At 37.8% G+C, this 22,992-nt stretch overlaps 1 protein-coding gene across 1 annotated transcript; it reads left to right on the top strand.

The window, feature by feature from the left end:
• The first annotated feature begins 163 nt into the window (after positions 1–163).
• PGRMC2 (progesterone receptor membrane component 2) lies at positions 164–19,297 on the top strand. Its single transcript, XM_045880465.3, has 3 exons — positions 164–598; positions 15,832–15,987; positions 17,121–19,297. Exons 1-3 carry the CDS (start codon positions 181–183, stop codon positions 17,216–17,218), a joined length of 672 nt encoding a protein of 223 aa, XP_045736421.1. The 5' UTR covers positions 164–180; the 3' UTR covers positions 17,219–19,297.
• The last annotated feature ends 3,695 nt before the right edge of the window (positions 19,298–22,992 follow it).

The following is a 22,992-nucleotide window of genomic DNA, read 5'->3' as shown; positions in this document are numbered from 1 at the left end:
AGGGAGGAGGAGGGAGAGATCCAAGACATCGTTACCCCGTCAACACCCAATGGAGAGCAGGCTTGACCCCGCCCCCTCGCCTCATGTTATTGGCTGGGAGGCCCCCAGATGGGCGGGGCTGGCCGTGGGGTTGGGGAGGGCAGGGGGCGGAGAGGAGGAGGAAGGCGCTGGCGGGCAGTGATGGCGGCGGGTGATGGGGACGTGAAGCTAGGCACCCTGGGGAGTGGCAGTGAAAGCAGCAGCGACGGCAGCAGCGAGAGCCCCAGCGGCGCGGGAGCGGCAACAGAAGGGGGCGGCTGGGCGGCAGCAGTGTTGGCGCTTCTGACGGGGGGCGGGGAAATGCTGCTGAACGTGGCGCTGGTGGCGCTGGTGCTGCTGGGGGCCTACCGGCTGTGGGTGCGCTGGGGGCGGCGGGGTCTGGGCGCCGGGGCCGGAGCGGGCGAGGAGAGTCCCGCTGCCTCTCTGCCTCGCATGAAGAAGCGGGACTTCAGCTTGGAGCAGCTGCGCCAGTACGACGGGTCCCGCACCCCGCGCATCCTGCTCGCGGTCAATGGGAAAGTCTTCGACGTGACCAAAGGCAGCAAGTTCTACGGCCCGGGTGAGGAGGAGTTGGAACGGGAGGGGGAGGACCTCCTGCAGCTCAGGTGCGACCCCCTTCTGATGGGGAGGCCCCTGGGCACTGGGTTAGTTTCCGAGCCTTCTCGACGTCTGGACCCCTGCGCCTTGGCTGCTGCACCTGGGACGGCCCGCCCCACACACACCCCCAGCCGCGGGCACCTCCAGCTTTCCCCCCCCGAAGTCCGGGTTTCAGTGTCGCCCCAGGAACCAGCTCTCAGCTTTCATCTGTCTACCATCCCGTTCCTCCACGAAGCTTTTTCTTGTGCAGAATTTTTCAAAATCCTTTCAGTTGTCGCCCGTGCTGGCCCACAACCAACCTTCCCTGAGCTTTCTGATTCCTGGGATGGGTGGGGGCAGGAGGGACGGGAGATTATCTAAAGTAGGGACCCAAAGTTGTGGGCCAGGTAATTCGCAGCTTTCCCTTCTTTACTCTATTTTGCCACTGATCTCCCTTTTCTCTACTATTCCCCATAAGGCCACGTTTAGGTACACGTCGTTCCAAGTCCCCAGCGTTTAGCTTGTGAAGTCTGGGCATATAAGCAACACCTCAGACTCTTTTTTTAAACCAGTTTTAGGATGGAGATGCTTTCTAAGATTAACAATGTATGTAGGATGAGGACAGACCAGAATGTAGATCTTAATAAAGACTGGCAAGGATAGTCTCCCTGAGTTTTGGGGGTGGAGCTCAACTACCCAGCAGGCGGGCCTGTCTGGTTTCTTTCTTTTCCTTTTTTTTGATAGTAGGAAGGCAAGTATTCAAATACACGTCGATAATGACTTACTGTGTTTTCACTGAGCAGAAAAAACTTAGAAGAGCTATAAATCCACACCCCAGTGCACCACTTCTGCAAGTTGAAGATTTTTAGAACTTTGCTTTCAGAGAACCGTGTGTGTAGGGTAGTTGGGTTAGAAACCCTTCCTTTACAATGTAGTTATAGCATACATTCCAGATTATGCCAATAAACTTCAGTCCAAACTCATGGAACCTGCTGGTATACAGTAAAATTGAGTAACGTTGTACATCTTGATTATGTAGTAATTAATTCTAAGCTTTAAAAAAGTGACTACAATAAAAAATAATAAAATTAGGGACCTAGAGTGACCTGGTGTTCGAAAGAGTACATCCAAGCCTTAAAGTCAAGGGGGTTGGCAAGTCTAGAAAAATTGGTTTTCTTCTTGATTTAATCTGTTGGTACATGAGATTTATTGGCACTTGCAAATATGTACCTCTGATTTCAGTGCTTGGTGGTTGGAATATATTTTAGAAGTGCTTTGGTTTGCTGTTAAGTGGAATAGAGATAAGTAATTGGAGATTTTATGTGTTGAACTATTTCTTAGTTGCTTGTATTTTTGTGTGTAGAACTATATTCAGTTTAAGCAAGTCTGAGATAGTGCTTCTGGTTGTATAAATATGAAAAGCAGATGTCTACCTACTTAACTCTACTGAAACGGTTAATACTTTTTTTTGTTTAAAGTATATGGGACAAGAGAATAGGGAATAGGGCCAAAGTACAGTAATTAAATGGACAGACCAAATTAAATAGTTAATTATTTTTAAATCAAGGATTTACACAGTATTTTGTACCTGAAGTTTTTTCCTCATTGATATTAAAATGTATGTGCAGGAATTAAAAATTGTGTACAGGCTTAGATTTTTAATATAGCACTTACCCAACTAAAAGATCTGCTTTTGTAGCCCCTATCTAAACTGATGATGAAACAAACAAAAGTATTAGTGCAAAGAAGCATATTAGTCCTCACACATTATGCTTTGCCACTATCTGGGAATAGCTAGGAAAGGCTGTTTTAGACACAGTTTAGCAGCCTCCAGTGGCAAATGTTCTGCAACAGAAATTAAAAATTAAGATGAGAGTCATAGATGTGATGTAGATAGCCTTCATGTGGCTTGGGCATTGAGGGGGCTCCTCAGATAACAAGGGAGAAGTCAGTTTTATTTATTTTTCTTTTTGGGGGGAGAAGTCAGTTTTAGGTTGGCTTCCACCAATTCCCAGGTCCTGATGAACAGCCTAGGGGTAATTAGTTATTTTCTAAGTATTTATTGATCAACCTAGTACAGACGTTTGGAATGTTATATTATGGAAAGGAACTTGAAAGTAGCCAGATCATCTATGGGCTTGGAATATGTTGATATTTCACATTAATAGGAGATGTAACACTTTTTCCAAAAGTCTTAAAAGCCAAATTTCTGACTATGAAACAGATATAAGTTCAGTTTGGGTTTGAATTTTTATTTTCATCCTCAAGTCAGTTGAGCACTTTGTAACAGAATAATTCAGAAGCAATGATTTTAGCCTGACAATCTTAGTAGCTTGAAAGAATGAGGTAAGAAGCCAGAAAACCTCGTTTCTATGCCTAGCCAATATCTACTCCCATTTCACAGTATTGGTCTTGGAGTTAAAAGTTTTTTTGTGAGGTTTTTTTCCTATGTCGAAGATGCTGTTTTCTTAGTCATTTTTAAAGTTCAAGTTCTTAAAAAATTAAATATTGACAATTTAGTGGAGTAAACACATGTTGGCAAACAGTTGGCATTAACTACATTTGCCATCATTAAATTTAGTAACACTTCAGGCACTTGGCCAGCATGTGAGGAAAGTGGTCATATAAGAAACAATGAATATGGGAGGAGAAAGGGAATAAGATTTGTTAAGCACCTACTACATCAGATCCATTAATTTGTCATCTCCACAATGCCTCAGTGAGGTTAGTAAGTATTTCTGTCCTCCGATGGGAAGTCTGAGGTGTAGGTATTTGGGGTAAATTGGCTTGGGTCATACAGACATGGCGTTCAAATCCAGATATATTTAACCACAAAGCCTATCTGTACTTCAGGTAAACTGCGTTCTGGGATAAACTTCTGGAGAATCTTACTGTTGTTTTTATATCCTCTTCTGGTTCCCATAAGGATTTAAAGCCTCAGATACGCTTTCATGGCCGTATGTTGTGCTGTCCAGTATGGTAGCCATAAACCGTATGGGGCTTTTTAATTTTAAGTTAATTAAAATTAAATATAGTTAAAATTGAGTCCCTCCATCACACTAGCCACATTTCCACTACTCAGTAGCTACATGGCTACCATGTTAGTGCACTTTATAGAGTAGTTCCATCTTCCCAAAGAGTTCTGTTCAACAGCGTTGATTCTATAGGTCAAGGGAGGAGGAGGAGGAAACTCCGTTTATTGAGCTTATTATCTCATTTCATTTTCAAACAGCCCTAGGAGGTAAGTAATGTTCCCATTTTACAAATGTGGAAACTGAACTCAGGGAGGTTTTGCTCAAAATCACATACTCAGTGGCAAAACTAGAAATCAAACACAGTCTAACTGGCTTTACAGGCCATCCCTTCCCATTGTAGCACTACAAAATATACTTTCATATGTTTCTAGCGTCATAACAGAGTAGGAAGACTGGAACAGATAGTATAATTTTAAGTAACTTGATTTAATATTACTACAATGAAATTCTACCAAAATAGTGTTTTTATTCTTTAGAATGGCAAGAAATTATACAGTTGACCTTTCTAATAGTTTATCCTGCATTTCTGAAATTTAAATCTGTTGCTTCCCCCTTATTCCATGTAGCATATTCTTTGACACAGACCGAAGCAGTATTTTCTCCAACTTACCTTTTGAATTCTACTGGAAAAGAAAAAGTCATATATAAAAGAGGTACCCCATGAGATGCCTAATATCTAGGAGAATGGGGAAAGGAGCACATGTAGCTTTCAAGTGTTTTTCCTCCTTTTTATAACTTTATCTTCGCGATGTTAACTTTTATTTATAGTTTGCAAAATTACAGTTGAAGCAAGAGTTGCAACATATAGACTAGGCCCAACCTGACCTCTTCCTTCATGGATATCCTATTGACACTACTCAGCTCACATCCCAGCTACTTGCTTCAAGGCCAACTGGGTCTGTTTGGGCTAATGGCCATACACACCCATTACCTTTCAGTAAAATAAAAGGATCAGCTGAGTTTTCTGATGAGTTTTGATACTCTGCTCAAATTTATACTAGTTATTTCTATAATACCTACTCTGAATTCAGCATCATTCCATTGTTTTTAATCTTTGAGGGAATTGTATTTGTGTTAAATGCTAATGCTAATTATTAAAGAATAGCTGAAAGCATATATGAAACCAGACTATGTTATTCATGCTGGAAGAAAATAGATTTAGTAACATCTGGAGTTAGCTATTCAAATTCTTTTAATAATTCTTTCAATAAGGGGTGCCTGGGTGGCTCATTTGGTTAAGCGACTGCCTTCGGCTCAGGTCATGATCCTGGAGTCCCAGGATCAAGTCCCGCATCAGGCTCCCTGCTCAGCAGGGAGTCTGCTTCTCCCTCTGACCCTCCCCCCTCTTGTGCTCTCTCTCTTTCATTCTCTCTCTCAAATAAATAAATAAAATCTTAAAAAATAATAATAATAATAATAATTCTTTCAATAATATATGACCAAGATCTCTCCTCCCCTCTGTACCCATGTTAGACGTGACTAAATAACTGCTGTGCCCTTAGAACCTGCATCCTGTCTCAAGATCACTAATATAGGACTTCATCTCCATTTTAAATACTGAGAAGGAGTTCTCTGGATTTCATTACACTGTTGCTTAAATAAGATGCTGTGAAAAATGAGTTAACTGAGTTTTCAAAACAGATAGGTTCCTACCTGTGTAGAGTTTATAGTATATTTGGGAAAACAGACAATAAATAAGCATTCAGCATATAATTATAATTTGTAATTAAATATTCAATGAAAGAAATAGGATATGTAATAGAGGGTAACAAAGGACTTTAGAATAGATGGTTAAGAAAGGTGCTTTATTTATATTAGTTTATCAGGAAAAGGGGGTTGATATTTAAGCAAAAACCTAAAGGAGTCAGCCTTACAAAGATTGGGTGTGAGAATGTTCTGATGCCATCTAGCACTAGATCTAGAACTGATCATATTGTGTTAATCATCAGAGAAAGAAACATCCTTAACCTTTACTGATTTTGAGATTTGACTTCAGCCTTTGTTTGGTTAGTATTACCTCAGTGATTCTTTTTCCACTGATCTGTGGTATGTTTTATTATCCTTTTATAATATAGCTAGATTTTTTTTAATTGAATCTAGTATCAATACTTTTTTTTTTTTAAGATTTTATTTATTTATTTGAGAGAGAGAATGAAGGGGAGGGGTGATGGGGCAGAGAGGGAGAAGCAGACTCCCCGCTGAGCAGGGAGCTGGACTCGGACTCGGGGCTCCATCCCAGGGCCCTGGGATCATGACCCAAACGGAAGGCAAAGGCAGGTGCTTAACTGACTGAGCCACCCAGGTGCCCCTCAACACTGTCTTTTAACAGCTTAATCAGTTTATATGTTTTCACGTTACTAATATATTTAGATATATTTCTACCTTCTTATTTAGTAATTTATCTTTGTCATACTTTGCTTCTTTTTTCTACCTTTTTTCCTTCTCAGATTAATTTTTTTTTTAATTCTTCCACTTTTTCTCCCTACTTATTTGGATATATTCTATTAACATTCTTTTAGTGATATCCTTAAAGTTTTTGCTATAGAAGACACTATTCTTCTGAAGAATATAGGAATGTTAGCCACCCTATCTGTGTGAATTAGAAAAACTCTCTTTAAGACACTTTACTGTCATTTGAGAGAATATTTCTTAATAAATATACAAAACTACCATGTACACAAATGTGGATGGTGTCCCTTGGGTTGTGTAGTATACAGCCATAGGTTGTGGCCCTGCTTTAGGAAACCTTTAATCCTTCCTCCACCCTTATTTTCTATGGTATTACTATTAGACTTGTAGATCTACTGTATTTTTTCAAATTCCTCCCCCAAATTGATTAAAGTATTACCTTTTTTTATTGTCACCCTCATTTAAATTTACCAACATAGTTACCATTGTCTTTATTCACTGTCATTTCTTGCATCTCATTCCTTTGCTCAGGGTTCAGCTCTTATTTTAGTAAGGTATGTCCTGTAGTTTTTTCACTGACACAAAAAAAATTCTGTATATGCCCTTATGCAGGAATAATAGTATAGGTTTTGGATATAAAATTGTAGGCTGATTGTTTTACCTTTAGATCTTCAGTAGTAGTATGCCACTGTCTTCCACTTCTCTTCAAGTCTGCTTTTGGTTTATTTTCATTCCTTTGATTAATCTGTTTTTCCTTTTGTCTAGAGTTTTGCTCTTTTACTAGGATTTGCCGAGGTGGGGATTTGATTTTTTTTAACATGTGCCAGACTCTACTAAAATTTGAGGATGTGTGTCATCCATTTATTTTAGAAAATTTGAACCCATTACCTCTTCAATTATTGCCTCCCCCATTGTCTTCTAATAGATACACATTAGCTTTTCATTCTATCCTTCATGTCTCTTAATCTTTCCTTAATGTTCCATCTCTTAATTACTTAAAAATTTTAAGCAAACATACTATAGTTCTTTAATCTGCTTGTATTATTCTGGGGATGCCAGTTCTCATCTGTTATATATGCTCACTTCATGGTGGTTTGTTTCTTCATGTAGTTTATAATTTTTACTACAAAAACACATCTTCAGCAATTACAGTCTTTTTGTTTCTGGGGGATTTTTTTTCTATGCTGTTCCTTAAGCCCTGGGTTTTAGAAGTCTTCCTGTAGAGTAGCTTAGATTTATTTCTAAATAGGGCCTCATGGAAGTTTTTTTAAAAAAACTATATTTTTATTAGATAATACATATTCAGAATAGAATATTTTAAAGCATATATTGTGAAAAGTAACCCAGTGACGATGTTCCCCTTCCTAGAAGTGAGGAACCAATCTGAGTATTGTTCCAGAGCTATTATCTGTAAGTATGACCATGTGGATATGTACTCCCTGTGTACTCCCTCCACAGACACACACATACACACACACACACACATATATTGTTGCATATTATACAGCCTTTACTATCTGGAGAGCCTTTCATCTCAGCATAAAAAGAGTCATCTTTTTCTTTTGAATATATGTATATTCTGTTACATGAATGTATCATAATTTAACAGTCCACTATTAAGAAACATTTGTTTCCAATCTCTTATTAATACTTAGTGCTGCTGTAAATATTCATGTACATGTCCTTTTACACATGTGAGTAAACTTATAAATTCCCAGAAGTAAAATCACGGATTCTTAGGGTATGGGACATTTTTTAATTTGGGTACTTATTTTTGAATTGCCCTCCAGAGAAATTGGAGCAATTTACACTTCATGAAAATGCCTATTTCTCACCCCTTTGCCAAAAATGTGATATTAAACTTCTTGGTCTTTGTCAGTCTGAGAATTTAAAATGGTATCTCAGTATTGTTTTAATTTAACAATATTTCTCTTTTTTAGTGAGGTTGGACACCTTCTGAATTTTGAGCCATTTATGTTTCCTTTCCTACAAATTATCTGTTCATATATATATATATATATATATATATTTTTTTTTTTAAGATTTTATTTATTTATTTGACAGAAAGATAGTGAGAACAGGAACAGAAGCAGGGAGGATGGGGGAGGGAGAAGCAGGCTTCCTGCCAAGCAGGGAGCCCGATGCGGGGCTCCATCCCAGGACCCCAGGATCATGACCTGAGCTGAAGGCAGACACTTAACGATTGAGCCACCCAGGCGCCCCTGTTCATACATTCATTGCCACAGTTTTTCAATCATGGTATTGGTCTTAGAGATTTTAGGTGTTCTTCAAAAAGTGAATCAACCTTAGCTTCAAACATTTTTCCTAGTTTGTCTTTTTACTTTATTTATGGTGTTTTTGTAAACCACACAGAAATTTTTGGTTTTATGTATTCAAATTTATCTTCTTTTTATGGCTGCTGAGTTTTCTATCATAAGTTACTTAAAGGTTTTTTGCACTAAAAAGATTATTTTTTTTAAATACATAGTTTTTGGAGCACCTGGGTGGCTCAGTCATTAAGCGTCTGCCTTCAGCTCAGGTCATGATCCCAGGGTCCTGGGATCGAGCCCCACATCAGGCTCCCTGCTCCACAGGAAGCCTGCTTCTCTCTCTCCCGCTCCCCCTGCTTGTGTTCCCTCTCTCGCTGTGTCTCTCTCTGTCAAATAAATAAATAAAATCTTTTAAAAAAATATGTAGTTTTTTTTAAATACTTTTATGGTTTGGGTTTTTTAGTTCCATTTGGAATTTATTTTAAGATGTGAAATAAGGATTTTTACAGAAAATTATTTAATTTAATTAAATTAAGTTCCCAACTATTTATAGAATAATTTTTCCCCCAACACTTGCAGTATTACTTTTATTGTTCTCTAAATTCCAATAGATATTTAAGTCCGTGCTATTTCTTTTTTTTTTATCACATTAACATTCATGGTTTATTAATCCTCTCATGTAAAATCTGCACAACCACCACAGATAAAGCCACTGCTGCATCTTTACTCCTTCTCTTGTCCAATCTCCAGCTCACATTTTGCCAGCACCAACATTGGCTTTTGCAGTCCCCCTGACTTCATTCTGTTCTTGCCTTCCTTTCGCTGTTTTCTTTTTCTTCTCATATCAGCCATGTCTTGCCAGTCTGTGTTTGGGTTCATTTTTTTGTTGTTGTTGCATAATCCAAGGAATCATAAATCATGCCAAAGTCAGTTGTCTTGCCACCACCAAGATGGGTTCCGAACCCAAATACAAATATGACCTCTGATGTGGTCTTGTACATTTTGGCTATTTTTTCCCAAATACTGTTGCCTTTCTGGGGTGAAGGACATCAATGACCATCTGTTTCCACCGAAGTAGTCGGTTGGTCATGAACTTCCTGGTCTAGATAGTTACTGTGTTGTTCATGATGGTGGCCAAGCTTCAAGCAGCTGGGGAGGAAAAGAGCAAGTCCATGCTATTTCTTCACCTTAGAATTCTCATTCTCTGGTGGCTGTGTAAACTCAGTCCCCACTCCCACATCTGGCACAGGCCTGGGATTTTAATTTTTCAGTCTTCCTGGTCCCCACTCTAGCCATAAGCCTTGGGGCCAAGGCCACTGAGCTGAACCCACAGTATTGCTGACAGCTTTCTAGTTTGAATTTCAGAAACAAGATTGAGCTGGGAAAAGTATTTTACCTGCCTAAAGTTAGGGCCAAACTAGATAGATACTTGACCCATTTTATACCAATGCCTCTAAGATTTGCCCATTGTTAAATGTTGGTTGAAGCCTCTAGAACCCAGGTATCTTGGCTTCTTGAGGAGTATTCTTTCATTTTGACCACACTACCTTCTCTCTAAAAGTCTTGGGACTTCCTAAATCTAAATATAAAAAAAATAATATTTATTACTTGGATTTCTTTTAATCACTTTTACATTATTGCTTCATTTATTCCAAGGCCCATTGTGATCTTATTTGGAATAAATTACTCAAATACCAAGTATAATTAGGTTTTTTTTAAGTTGTTTTAATAATCACAAAAGACTATTATCAAAACAGGCCAGAAAACTAGGCTGTTTATGAACTTTAATGGATTATAGTTTGTCCCTGAGAACTATGGTTTTTATACCATGGAAATAACTGAACTATTCATTCTGGAATTTTCTCCTCTTCATAAATACTAATGTAGCTACACAGTCATCCTAATAATCACAGAATTATCTGTGAACATATTTTAGATATTTTATTTCCTCCTGGAATTTTCTGTTCATTAAATTACTCTTTAAAACATTTTCTTACAGTGACCATATGTTTTTGCCTTTTCAAAAATATGTTACCCCAGGAGCGCCTGAGTGGCTCAGTCGTTAAGTGTCTTCAGCTCAGGTCATGATCCCAGGGTCCTGGGATGGAGCCCCGCATCGGGCTCCCTGCTCTGTGCGAGGCCTGCCTCTCCCTCTCCCACTCTCCTTGCTTGTGTTCCCTCTCTCGCTATCTCTCTCTGTCAAATAAATAAATAAAATCTTAAAAAAAAAAATGTTACCCCATTCTACCTGATTTTATTAAAGTAAGCAGTTTCAGGATACACTAACTAGTAGATTTATTGAATTTTGAATTTTAAAAATCTGTGCCACAGGTTGTGTTTAACTCTCAGAGTATTAATGAAATCTGAATTCTAGTATAATGTCATTTTGATATATTTAATATTTTTGAAAGATTTACTTTGGGGTGCCTTGGTGGCTCAGTCGGTTAAGCATCTGCCTTCCGCCTAGGTCATGATCCCAGGGACCTGGGATTAAGCCTGCATTGGGCTCTCTGCTCAGCAGGGAGTCTGCCTCTCCTTGTCCCTCTGCCCTCCTTCCCACCACCCCCACTCATGCGCTCCCTCAAATAAATAAATAAAATCTTTTAAAAAAAGATTTGTTAAAATGATGTCTTAGAACATTTGTTATATAAGTATATTTAAGAGAAACTGCTTTGGTTGAATAATTGCTGTTCATTTTTGTAGCAAGAATTTTATTGAAGTTGTAAATCCACTTTTATATCAGCATTATATTATAGTCTTTGATAAAGCAACAGAATATAATTCCCTTAGCTATTACTGAAATGTTAATGTCTAAATGAGCCTTAATAGTCAAAATAACAGTTTATATAAGCTGGCCTTACCAAAAGACTTAGTACCATTTAAAATTTGCTTTCCTTGGGTAGTTCTGTTATTTTAGTATTATGGATAGGCAAGTACGGTTATCAAAATACTGGAATCCGTAACATTTATGTTTGTTGTATAAGGGGGTAGTAGAATGGGGAGGTATTACTGGCTTCTCAGATAACGCTTCTGGTTGAATTATGAATGCAGAAATATGTACTTTATGTAGACCTCAGATCCTCCTTTCTCTGAGCACATCTGTCCAGTTCCAATTCTAGTTGTTAATGTTCTTTATGGTCTTACGGGAAAAAGTAAAGAAAACTGTTCCAAAAAGACCTTTTCAGAAGTTAAATGCTTCCTGAGGGAAATCCTAAAATGTGGAGAAGACAGCTTAATATAGTTTAGAGGGTGGGGCAGTACATTAATCACTGAATCATTATTTTCTATTCAAGAGTTAATAAAACATCATTTTGCCTAGAATGGGGATGGTTGTTGACTCTAGTTCACTCTGAGTAAATCGGCCATCTAAAACCAAAAAAAGAACGTGTTCTATGAAGTTTCGTTTTTACATTTATTCAGTGTTGAGGTCTCCTTAGAGAAATTGGCAGAGAATTTTATTAGAGAATGCATTGGTACATAATTAATATACTCAAAGATGGAGGATTTTCTGGTTGCTGTTTTTTATAATGATCATCTTTTCTTCTCTCCTTTTTACCATTGAGATGTGTTTAATGATTTACACTCTGAAGTACACTGAAGTAGATTGACTTTTGCAGGCCAGGGAGGTAAATACTATAACAAAATGATAAGAAAAGCTGTCGGTGTATACAGCTTTTTTGTTAATTCTCCTTCATTTTGATTTAACCAGGTATTCCAAAGTGTCTATTCCCCTGAAATTTTGTAATTAATGAAATGCTCCAATTTTCAGGGTTGTCATTCCATCTTTGGGTTTGTGGATCGGATCGTCTGTTTTCTCAAGTGTATTGTGTTTGGGGTAGAAAAGTAGAGATAGTACTTCCCAAGTCTGGTGGTCATTTTAGGCAAGTTACTGAATGTCTCTGCTCCTTTTCACCTGCCCGGTGGACAAAAATTGTTCCTTCCCCTTTGCAAGACTGTGAGAAAGGAAAGTCACATGCTAGAAAGTTCTTTAAAAGGTTGAAAACTATCGTTTTACACTGGTAGGTTTTTATAGCCCTGATCAATTTTATTTTTTCTTTTGTGTGTATGACTCATCGCTGTTTTAAGTTTGTCAGCATTGCTTTGTTTTGAGGGAAAAAAAAAGTCATAGTAGTTCTGTTTATCTAATTTATCTATCTGTTTATCTATCTATTTATGGCCTCCATCTGGGGAAAAACAGCTATTGGCGCAAAGCATGTGGAGTTATGCAAAAGAAAAAAAAAAACACAACTACTTTTCTCTTCCCTAGAGACTGTTCTTGCTTAATTTTCAAAGTTAATATTTCTCTAAAATAATTCCAATTTAAGGAACAATATTGAATTTTTTTCTTAAATGCTTAATACCCTTTGCAAGGTGAATTGATATAATGGGCAATAGTTTGAAGGTTATAAATGTTGGCCAATTGTAAATAGTGTCCCAGTTTCTTATATAGAAGACAAATTTATTTATTTTTTATTTTTTTGAAGATTTTATTTATTTATTTGACAGAGAGAGACACAGTGAGAGCAGGATCACAAGCAGGGGGAGAGGGAGAGGGAGAAACAGGCTTCCCGCGGAGCAGGGAGCCCGATGTGGGGCTCGATCCCAGGACCCTGGGATCATGACCTGAGCCGAAGGCAGACGCTTAACGACTGAGCCACCCAGGCGCCCCTATAGAAGACAAATTTAAAAGTTTAAAATGGTAGCCTAAGTGTATACTAATAGGAAAATGATTAAATTTTAGGTATATTCATTCAGTAAGAAAATATATAACCATTAAATGGTAATTGTGAATGTCACCTAATATTAAGGAGCAATATGGAAAATACTTGGGATAAAAAAGTACTTTACTGGGAAGAATTACCTTTATTTTCATGTTAATGTAAGTTGTACCTAGTAATACCTAGTAATGCTACTTTTTAAATTTATCGCAAATGCCGCTTCTGGTTCCATGCCTTAAACTTTGCAGACAATGGCTTTCTTAGACCTGATGAACTTTATGGTGCACTGCTTTCTGTAACTCAAATTAATGTTCATAAATGTTTAGATTATTGCCCATTTAAGTAGATTTTGAAGTTTCCTAAATGTTTTCAAATATGAATATGGGTATAATCATTACTCATTTAAAAATTAACAAATTTCTAGGTTTTTTTCTTGTTTACTTCTCCTTAGAAAGTATTTTATTTTGTTAACTGGACAATAAGCTCTCTTACCACTCCGTTGCTCATAATAGTAATTCTGGTTTTAAAATTATTTTCTCTAAATTACCTTGGTCATATACAGAAAACTGTAGCCTCAGGAAAAAAATGTTTTTATTTTGTAAAATTAGGTATTTTGGCAATCTTTTTTTAAGTAATCTCTACACCCAATGTGGGGCTCGAACTCATGACCCTGAGATCAAGAGTCGCATGCTCTTCTGACTGAGCCAGCCAGACACCACTTAATTTTTAAACCAACATTTTAAACAGAAAAACTTTATGATCTCTGCGGCCTAACGTGAAGACAGAAGTAACTCTCAAAAGATTTTTATTATAAAAATAATTTTTTAACAAATATACAACCAAAATCAGAAACAGACCCATAAATACAGAGAACAAACTGATGGTTGCCAGAGGGGAGACGGTTGAGGGGATTGCCAAAATCTGTGAAGGGCAGTGGGAGATACAGGCTTCCAGTCATGGAATGAATTAATCGTAGGGGTGAAAGGTACAGCATAGGGAATATAGTCAGTGGTATTGTAACAGTGCTGTATGGTAACATATGGTAGCTACACTTGGCGGTGAGCATAGCATAATGTATAGAGTTGTCAAATCACTATGTTGTACACCTGAAACTAATATATAACATTATGTGTCAACTCTACTTCAATTAATAATAATAAAGGAAAGTAGTAGTAGTAATAACAATAATAATTTTCTAAATAGCCAGACTTTACCAGTTATATGAGGTAAAATTTTTTCTTCCATTCCCCAGAAAAGATTGCCACTGTTCAGTGTGTGGTCTGTATTCTTTCTGGTGTTTTTCACAGATACACAAACACATGTATGTGTATTTTCTTAATTCAAAGCAAATCATACGCTATATATACATACTCTTCTGAATTGCTCTTTTCAGTTACTCTATTATGAACTTCTGTCTGTGTATACATATGGAGATACTTCATTCTTGTTGATAGTTATGTACTATTATTACATTAAATTAATGTACTGTAATTTAACCAGTTTCTTGATAGGGAAAATTAGGTTGTTTCAGTTTTGTTTATTATATGTTTTAAAGAACTGAAGTGTCTTTTTTATCATGTATTTGGGTGGAGATTTTGCTCACCATCGTGAATCTGTTTAAAGGATCAAAATCGAGAGTTACTCCTTATTTGAAATTGCAGCTAATATTTTGGAAGAAGTTTCCTATGTTTCTGCTTTATGCCAGGCCCGTGCTAGGCATTGAGTACTGACCTGAGCATGACAACTGCTGCTCTCAAGCACAGACTTTGGGAATGGCTCATTTCTGTCAGCATAAAAATCATGCCATTCCTCCCTAGGGAGGGTGGTTCCTAATTCCTTGGACAAAAAGCTAATCATTTTGTGTCACTCAGAACGGTTGGGGCGCCTGGGTGGCTCAGTTGGCTAAGCGTCCAACTCTTGATTTCGGCTCAGGTCGTGATCTCAGGGTCGTGAGATCAAGCCCTGCATCGGGCTCAGCACTGAGTTTAGAACCTGCTTAGGATTCCCTGCCCCCTCCCCCACCACTCCTCACACTCTACTCTCCCCAAAAATAAAAATAATAAAAACTTAAAAAATAAAAACTGTTCCTTGTAGCCACATCTCCTGTTTCGCAAGAGCTGTGACAAATGAAAACCATTTTTTAATGACTTTTCATAGTTTATATAGGTAATTGTGAGTATATTCTGGTAGTCAGGTGATACTTATTTTGAAAATGGGTCATATTTCTGATAAAACCAATCATTCAGCAAAGACCTGTTGAGGATGTGCATGTGCTGTGCGTTGAACTAGTCACTGGGGGTACAAAGATGATACAGTCTCTGCTTTCATACGACCTACTTTGAAAAAGAGAAAGAAAAATATTTTAGATCCACAGTTGACTTGAGTCTTTAACAAATGCTTATCTAGTGGATGTTCTGTTGATTATTTTTAGATGCCACAATTAATTAACAGTAATCAGTGAAGCATTATCTCCCCTCAAACAAACCAGCTTCCAAACCTAACTAACTGCTTAAGTTTCCTCTTCTCCCTAATATGTTATAGTCTTCAACTTTGAATACAAGTTTTGAGGTATTTAAATTTCAGAGAAAAACTTTATTTTGTTCTACAGGCAGATTTCCAAGAAGTTTCTTCTCATTTTCCCATTTAGTATCTGTCATGTTTTAAAAATTAAGGCTGTGTACCAAATATGAGTCATTATGAGGTTTCTTTTATTTCACTTTTTCCTTTGAGGCATTCTAAAATAATGTTAAGGTAATGTCAATAATTTCTTCTTTTCCCCCCCAGCTGGTCCATATGGAATATTTGCTGGTAGGGATGCCTCCAGAGGACTGGCGACATTTTGCCTAGATAAAGATGCACTTAAAGATGAATATGATGATCTCTCAGACTTGAATGCTGTACAAATGGAGAGTGTTCGAGAATGGGAAATGCAGTTTAAAGGTACCTTCATTTTGTCGGGTTCTTCGGAAATATTAAATTTATGGCCAAAGAAAGTGTATACTATGTCACATTCCTTAAGAGCCTGAGGATATCTCTTTTCATCACCATCATTATTTGATGATAAAAAAGCTAAGTATGAAAATGATTGCATATTATTATTATTTAAAAATTCATATTTAAAATTTGACTTGTTACAACCTATAAGTCTAACAAAAACTGTGGCACCTTTAGTCTTATAAGGCTTTTTAATTAAGATAGAGTATTTTTAAATATAGGCTTCTATTTAAAACTGAATTTATTTTGATATTGATACTATAATTTATTCCAAAATGATTTTATTGATCTTACTCTCAAACCATAAAGAAAAAATATCTTTCCCCTTTATTATACCCTCGTGGCATCCGTTATTACCTCCTATGTGACAATCCAGATAGCTATTTATGTGACCTCTGCATCCCTTGGCAACACTTCTGGTTCTTCTGGCTTCTTGGCACTTGAACCGGTTCTACTGTAGGAAGCAGTCCTCCTATCTTATCCTCCTGGTTTGTCAGTTAATTCACTTAACCTAGGTTCAGATTCCTGACCAAGAAATAACTAAATATGGATCACCTTGGACACCACAATGTTCTAAATTAATACCTGGTAACATGAAACAAACAATATTAACAGAGATGTAAGAAGAGAGTTTGATAGGAGAAAGAATAATGGTATGACTGGAGCCACACACTGAGATCTCAAAGAACACAGGATAATAAGTAACAAATGACTTTGCTTTTCATTTGGTTTATTTTCCTGGAGAGTAGTACCCTATGTCACATTTTCTTCCCAAGAATATTTTCTGGTTGGATCTCCTTATCATGAGCTCTAAGTGATTCTGATGAAATGTCCTTGGTTAAGAGCTGGTATATATGGAACACTCTCCTGCAAAGACAGTCCCCAAGCTTTGTAAATTCCTTAATCCCATTTTCTTTTGTTCAAGCCTTACATGAGTACAAAGACCAGCCACAGTGAACAATAGGAACAACTTAGCCTATTCTATATAATTTTAAAAGAGGCAAACACCTTCCTCACTGTATAATGGAATAGCGAAACGAATTTGATCACTACTGATTTTCTTTTGATGTATTTTTCAGAAAAATATGATTATGTAGGCAGACTCCTAAAACCAGGGGAAGAACCATCAGAATATACAGATGAAGAAGATACCAAGGATCACAATAAACAGGATTGAACTTTGTAAACAACCAAAGTCAGGGGCCTTCAGAACTGCAATTCTTATTACTCCCTTTCACAGAATGTCCAGCATCTTTGGGTTTGGTTCACCTGCTGCAAAAAACATTCAACAGATTGTATACAAGCTAAATGAGTCTCACTACGAAGATTTGAATACTAGACATTATTTATGCTGCCAAACTCATTTATTGCAGTTGTTTGTAATGTCTGGTGGGGCTTCATCATCCTGAAAAGGAGGAAACAGGGACTTTTTTAAAGAGCAAGAAAGTCACAAGGTTACTTTTTCCTTCCTTGCTTCCTCCCTCCCTCCTACCCTCCTTCCCTCCCTTCCTTCCTCTTTTTTTTTTTTTAAATCAAAGACAACCAGATATGTATTTGCTACATAAGTGTACAAATCTCAAAAACAGCAAGGGATTCATGTGCTGTGTTCTTGTTTTAGCTTTGAGGGAAGAGACTTGGGCAGGAGAAGTTGGGGGTGCACATCAATTTGGGTAGTTTAGGTTACTGAAACATTAAAATGTGAATTCCCAAACTTTTCTTTTTGGGTTTTGTCAGGGAAAAGAAAAATACCTTTATTTCTAAGAAATTAAGAGAAGGGATTTCAAGTGGATCTAAGTCAAAGCTAATTCCCCAATAGTAAGATCATTTGAAACTAGTTTTTATCCCTTCCCTTCCCCTATTGATCAAATCAATATTAATTGTGCCTTATTTCACTTATATAGACTTGAATTATTTTAGGGAAAGCCCCTATGTGAATTCAGAAGTCACTACAAGCAGCATTGAGACTGAAGTTGGGATATTCTCTTGACCGCAAAACCTTGAAGTCATTCTGTGTATATAGAATGTAAAAGGAATATTCAGTGTTACTGCCACATATGTTAATATACACAATCTTAATTAGCATTGTAATGGCCAAATGCATTCCCTCATGCTTTTTCTCTTTTAAAAAAAATTGAAAAACAAATCAACTCTGTCCCCCAACAGCTGCCTAATTTTAGGAGTCTGACCCTCACATCTCATTGGTGTGGGTGCATGGGGCCGTAGTATGGATGTTGTATGGGTGTGTCTGAATGTGTGTGAGAGCGCCTTGGAAGGGACTCTGCAGATACTGTAAATACCAGTACCGTTTTAATAAAGCATGTACAATAAACCAAAATAAGCTTGAGTTGGACTTTATATACAAACTGTAAGCCAGTGCATTATGATATGGTAGTCAGGATTGTGCATTTGATTCAAGATAAGGAAAAATCTTGGAAATGAAAAGCAGGCACTGGTTAAACAAGTTGTACACATTGTACCACATTCACTGTAACTTTAGGAAGAAATTCCACTTTGTGGAACATTCTCAAGAGATCTGAGATTATTCAGGTAAGAATTGATATATAAAAATGTACATATTTTTACTTTATATTTTGATGCCAACTGATTATACTAGAAGTAATAGCACCAGATGGTAGTTACTGAACACAAAATAATAAAGGATATTCTACTGATAGGTACTGAATCCTTCTATTGTTCATTTGTAAAAGCCCTATATGTCGGTTACTTGATTTCATCACGACTACTTAGGTTCTTGGTTGGATACAAGTTACACCAAAAAAGATAATTTTATTAAACAAGTCACCAGTTAAAGAAAAGATTTATTCTGCTTTATGAGTATAATATATGCAGAAGCCATCAAAGAAAGGGGAAATGTAAACTGCAATAATAAGCTAAAGTATGTAAAATACTACATTCTATTATATTCAGTCTTGGAATGTTTTGTAGAAAATGATGAACATCAGCCAAATCTTTGCTGAAGACTGGTTGTAAAAACTGAGGAGTATTGGTAAATGCTTTGTGTGTTTTTATGTAAAATATTTTTTAAACAAATTTGTTAAAGTACATGTCCTCTGTAGTAAGCATATAAATATATATATATGAATCATTTGAGCCTAAAGTTCAGAAATAAATCTACACCTGTGAATAGAGAAACCCTAAATATCCATGCAGTAAAAATTATGCAGTCTGTTAAGAAAATTGAGTAATTTTGTGTTTTGGACTTGAAATAAACCGTGTTCTACAGACAATTCCTCAATTTTAGTTGAATGTTTCTCATTCTCAGGTAGTTTGCTGGGTAGTATTGGAGTAAGGAGATGGGAGCTATGGTGGTATTTTTGCTGCTGATTTCCCCTTAGCCTCAATTTCCCTAACTTTCCTGATGATTAGAACCACTGGAAGTGCTTTAAATATAAATCCTTGGTCCCCAGTCCAAACCTACCACACACTGAGCCAGAACTGAAAGAGAATGGTTTTCAGACTCTTTATTTGTAAGAAGTGCCATGGTAATTCTTGTGGTCAGGCACATTTGAGAAACCACCGTAATCTTTTCAAGTATGTTGTCCATCTTTGTCATCCACTTGAAATGGAACTTACTCTTGGATAATTTTGGTCTAATTTCCTATATTTGGTTTCATATCATCCCCCAAACTTCCTCAGAGTTAAAGTATCAGGAGATTCCACATAAAAAATCTAATGTGATTTTTTTAAAGAATTTTATATTCAGATTTTTATCTTTTGATAACATCTCAAAGTTGGCATGTTTTTCAAATCTATACTGTGTGTACTAGTCAGTTTCTCTCCATTAGGAAATGGACCCATTCAGATACACATCAAGTTTTTAAAACCTTGACCATGATGTGAAGGCTTCTTAATATTCTCCTGACAGGGGCGCCTGGGTGGCTCAGTCGTTGGGCGTCTGCCTTCGGCTCGGGTCGTGATCCCAGGGTCCTGGGATTGAGCCCCACATCGGGCTACCTGCTCAGCCAGGAGCCTGCTTCTCCCTCTCCCACTCCCCCTGCTTGTGTTCCGTCTCTAGCTGTGTCTGTCGAGTAAATAAAATCTTTAAAAATATATATATATATTCTCCTGACAGTAATTCTACCTGCCTTTTTTTGAAATCTGTAGAATCCAACACTATACCTACCTCTACCTATAATCGGGAAAGCTAGGACTGAAGAAAATTGTCTCCAGAAAACTTGATGAATCAGACTCCTTATCTGATTATTCCATTTACTTCTATTAGTAACTGAGAAGTGCAGCAAGTTGCCAGAAATGTATGCCATTGGCATGTTAACACAGTGTATAACCTTACAGAGTTTTTATGGATCAGAATAAGCTGGTAATAAATATATAAAGTTTACAAGTTGCTTTGAGCATAATGGAACTGAGTCATCAAATATTATAGTGATGGTTCTTTTCCTCTAATGAGTTAAAAACAAATGCTTGGGGCACCTAGATGGCTCAGTCGGTTAAGTGTCCAACTCGATTTCGGCTCAGGTCATGATCTTAGGGTTATGGGATCGAGACCTCTGTTGGGCTCCACACTTAGCGGGTCATCTGCTTCTCTCTCTCCCTCCAGCGCCCCCCCCCCTCCCCGCCTCACGCATGCCGGTGTGTGCCCTCTCAAATAAATAAATACATCTTTTTTTTAAGTACCAAATGCTCAAAGATAGCTTTTGAGTATGTGTCCCACTAAGCAGCTCTCAGTTTGGTAGATTCTAATAACATTATGATCTATTTGTTGTGGCAAGAAAGTTCAAATAAAGACCCCCCAACTTAATGTTTTTAGGCAAGAATCATCATTCCCGGGCACTGTCAGAAAAGGCTGTATCTCCTTACCACACTTCTGTAAGTCAAGACTTTGAGGTGACCGGAGCTAGATTCAGCTTCACATTTATTATACCATCACTAGTGACTGAGAGAACATTTGCCTGTGATTACTCCATTCAAGAGAGCACTTGACATGCTGTAAACACTCCAGTTTGTTCTCGAGATTTTTCTATCACTGTATCTGCATAGGACCCAACTAAATAAACCAAATGATAAAGTTTGGTGTAAGAAGACTGGTAAATATTTGTATATTTATTTTAAAAGCATGATTTTAATGACTACATAGTATCATTTCCAAACAGAATTTTCAGTGAAAATGCAGGATATTCCATATATGGTGTGGTGCCAACCTGGTTAAAGAAAATAGCAAAGTTTGGAAGCCAGATCAACAATTTAAAAACTAAACGATGCTTTTCCCTGATTTTAAAAGTAATATATGCTCAGCGTATAGAAAAGGATTAAGAAAATAACCAACAGTTAAGCAAACTTAACCTTTTCCTACATCTCTCCAGTCCCTTTCTATGTACAGGATCACAGTGTGTTCTTCAAGGCTTCAGACAAGAGGTATCCACCCAGTCATGCTGGACATCTCTACCTGGAACCGCAAAACGAATGCATCATTTTCCCCTTAAATTTGCTCCTACTCTTATGTTCTCTGTCAGAGACCCACTGCTATAGTCTCCTGACTTACCTTCCGACCTCCCTTGTTCTCATCAGATTCGTAGTCCCTGTTGGCAATCTAAAATGTAAGTTTGACCTCATTTCCTTAAGGCCTTCAGTGGCTCCCTATTTCCTAAAGAATCAAGACAAGGCTAATGCCCTCTTCATCAATTCCCACAGCACTATCTGTTACATAAAACAACTTGTATCTTCCAGAATATGCCGCTAGCAACTTACCCACTCCATTCTTCAGTCTGAATTATACTGTCCTCCACACCTTCCCAAATTAACTGCCTTCCCAGATCATTTGTTCAGTCTTAGAGACTCAGGCTCAGACTCAACTTAGTGCCCCCAGAATGAATTAGGGAGCCCCCATTCCATGCCTCCATAATATCCCAGGTGCATTTGTATCAGTGATTTATTCATGTGTTGTAATCATCTGTCTCCCCTGATGAGCCAGGGACCAGAACGTCCTCCTATTTTAGGCCCCAGTTTTCCCAAACTTGGTATAGTGCTGGACACATAGTATTTGTTCAAAATGTTTTTTGTTAAATTTATAAAGTCAGAGGGTAGACATTCCAATAGTTCTAAAACGGGGTCTCCAAGGAAACCTTTTAAAGACTCGGAAGAGAGCCTAGGGCTGCATGAGAGCAGCGCCTCTGCTTGGCTTTGCTTCCTGGGCTTGCAAGTAGGACTTTGAAGTCTGTGCTGCAGAAAAAAATGTGGGGAAACCAGTGGACGAGATGATCTCTAGTACCCTTTCTGTTTATGAATACAATTCAAGGGCAGAACTCTGCAGTCAGAAATACCTAGCAATACTTACTCTACGACTGCAAAATACAGATAGATCTTCACAACGGCCTGAGCACCACAATGCAACCCTGACCCACCTGCCTGTCTAATAAGAATTGTTTTGCAGCAGCTACAGGGCATGGGCTGCACCAAAGGGGGAAAAAATGGAGAAAGGGAGAGGACTTCCATTTCTTTCTTCCCCTTATGGCTAAAAACATTCATCAGTGCCTTTGAAATCCCACCCAGGGAGTCCTTTGCCCCCTCCACTATGGACCTCACCACCCGCTCCCCCTCTATCCCCACTACTCCCATTACAGAGCTGCTCATCGCAGTTGCTAGTCTGTTCCAGGGGTAATTTAGGAAGAGACAAGTTGAATTGATCTTGCCCAAAATAAACTGCGATGTAATAAAAATATAATGAGAACAGTCCAACCTGCTGCACTTGCCTAGGAAGAAATGCCTTATTTGTAGAGCAAGACCTTTGCCCTTAAAACCTGTGCTAACACTGAAAAAGGAGACAAAAGCAAGATAAGATAGGAATAAATCACCTTTCTTATGTAAGAAACGCAGGAGCAAGCATTTTCATTCCTTCTGCGTTTCAGCCGTGTCTAGTGGAATGAGTTTAGGCCTCGAAGGAGGTCTGCTGCCTTCTGGTGAACTTGAGTAAGT

The sequence above is a fragment of the Mirounga angustirostris genome, unplaced genomic scaffold, assembly GCF_029215605.1.
Source record: "Mirounga angustirostris isolate CCGP_5_RB_7025 unplaced genomic scaffold, mMirAng1.0.hap1 SCAF_2, whole genome shotgun sequence".
Classification (NCBI taxonomy): domain Eukaryota; kingdom Metazoa; phylum Chordata; class Mammalia; order Carnivora; family Phocidae; genus Mirounga; species Mirounga angustirostris.
The sequence above is the reverse complement of the archived record's forward strand: the minus strand, read 5'-3'. Positions and strand labels throughout refer to the sequence as shown.

What these genes read in the sequence shown, in the direction of transcription:
- PGRMC2 (XM_045880465.3), top strand. Translation starts at nt 181, where the DNA reads ATGGCGGCGGGTGATGGGGACGTGAAGCTAGGCACCCTGGGGAGTGGC. An exon ending in CAGCAAGTTCTACGGCCCGG is followed by an intron (nt 599 to 15,831) that starts GTGAGGAGGAGT and finishes TTTCCCCCCCAG; the next exon opens with CTGGTCCATATGGAATATTT. An exon ending in ATGGGAAATGCAGTTTAAAG is followed by an intron (nt 15,988 to 17,120) that starts GTACCTTCATTT and finishes TGTATTTTTCAG; the next exon opens with AAAAATATGATTATGTAGGC.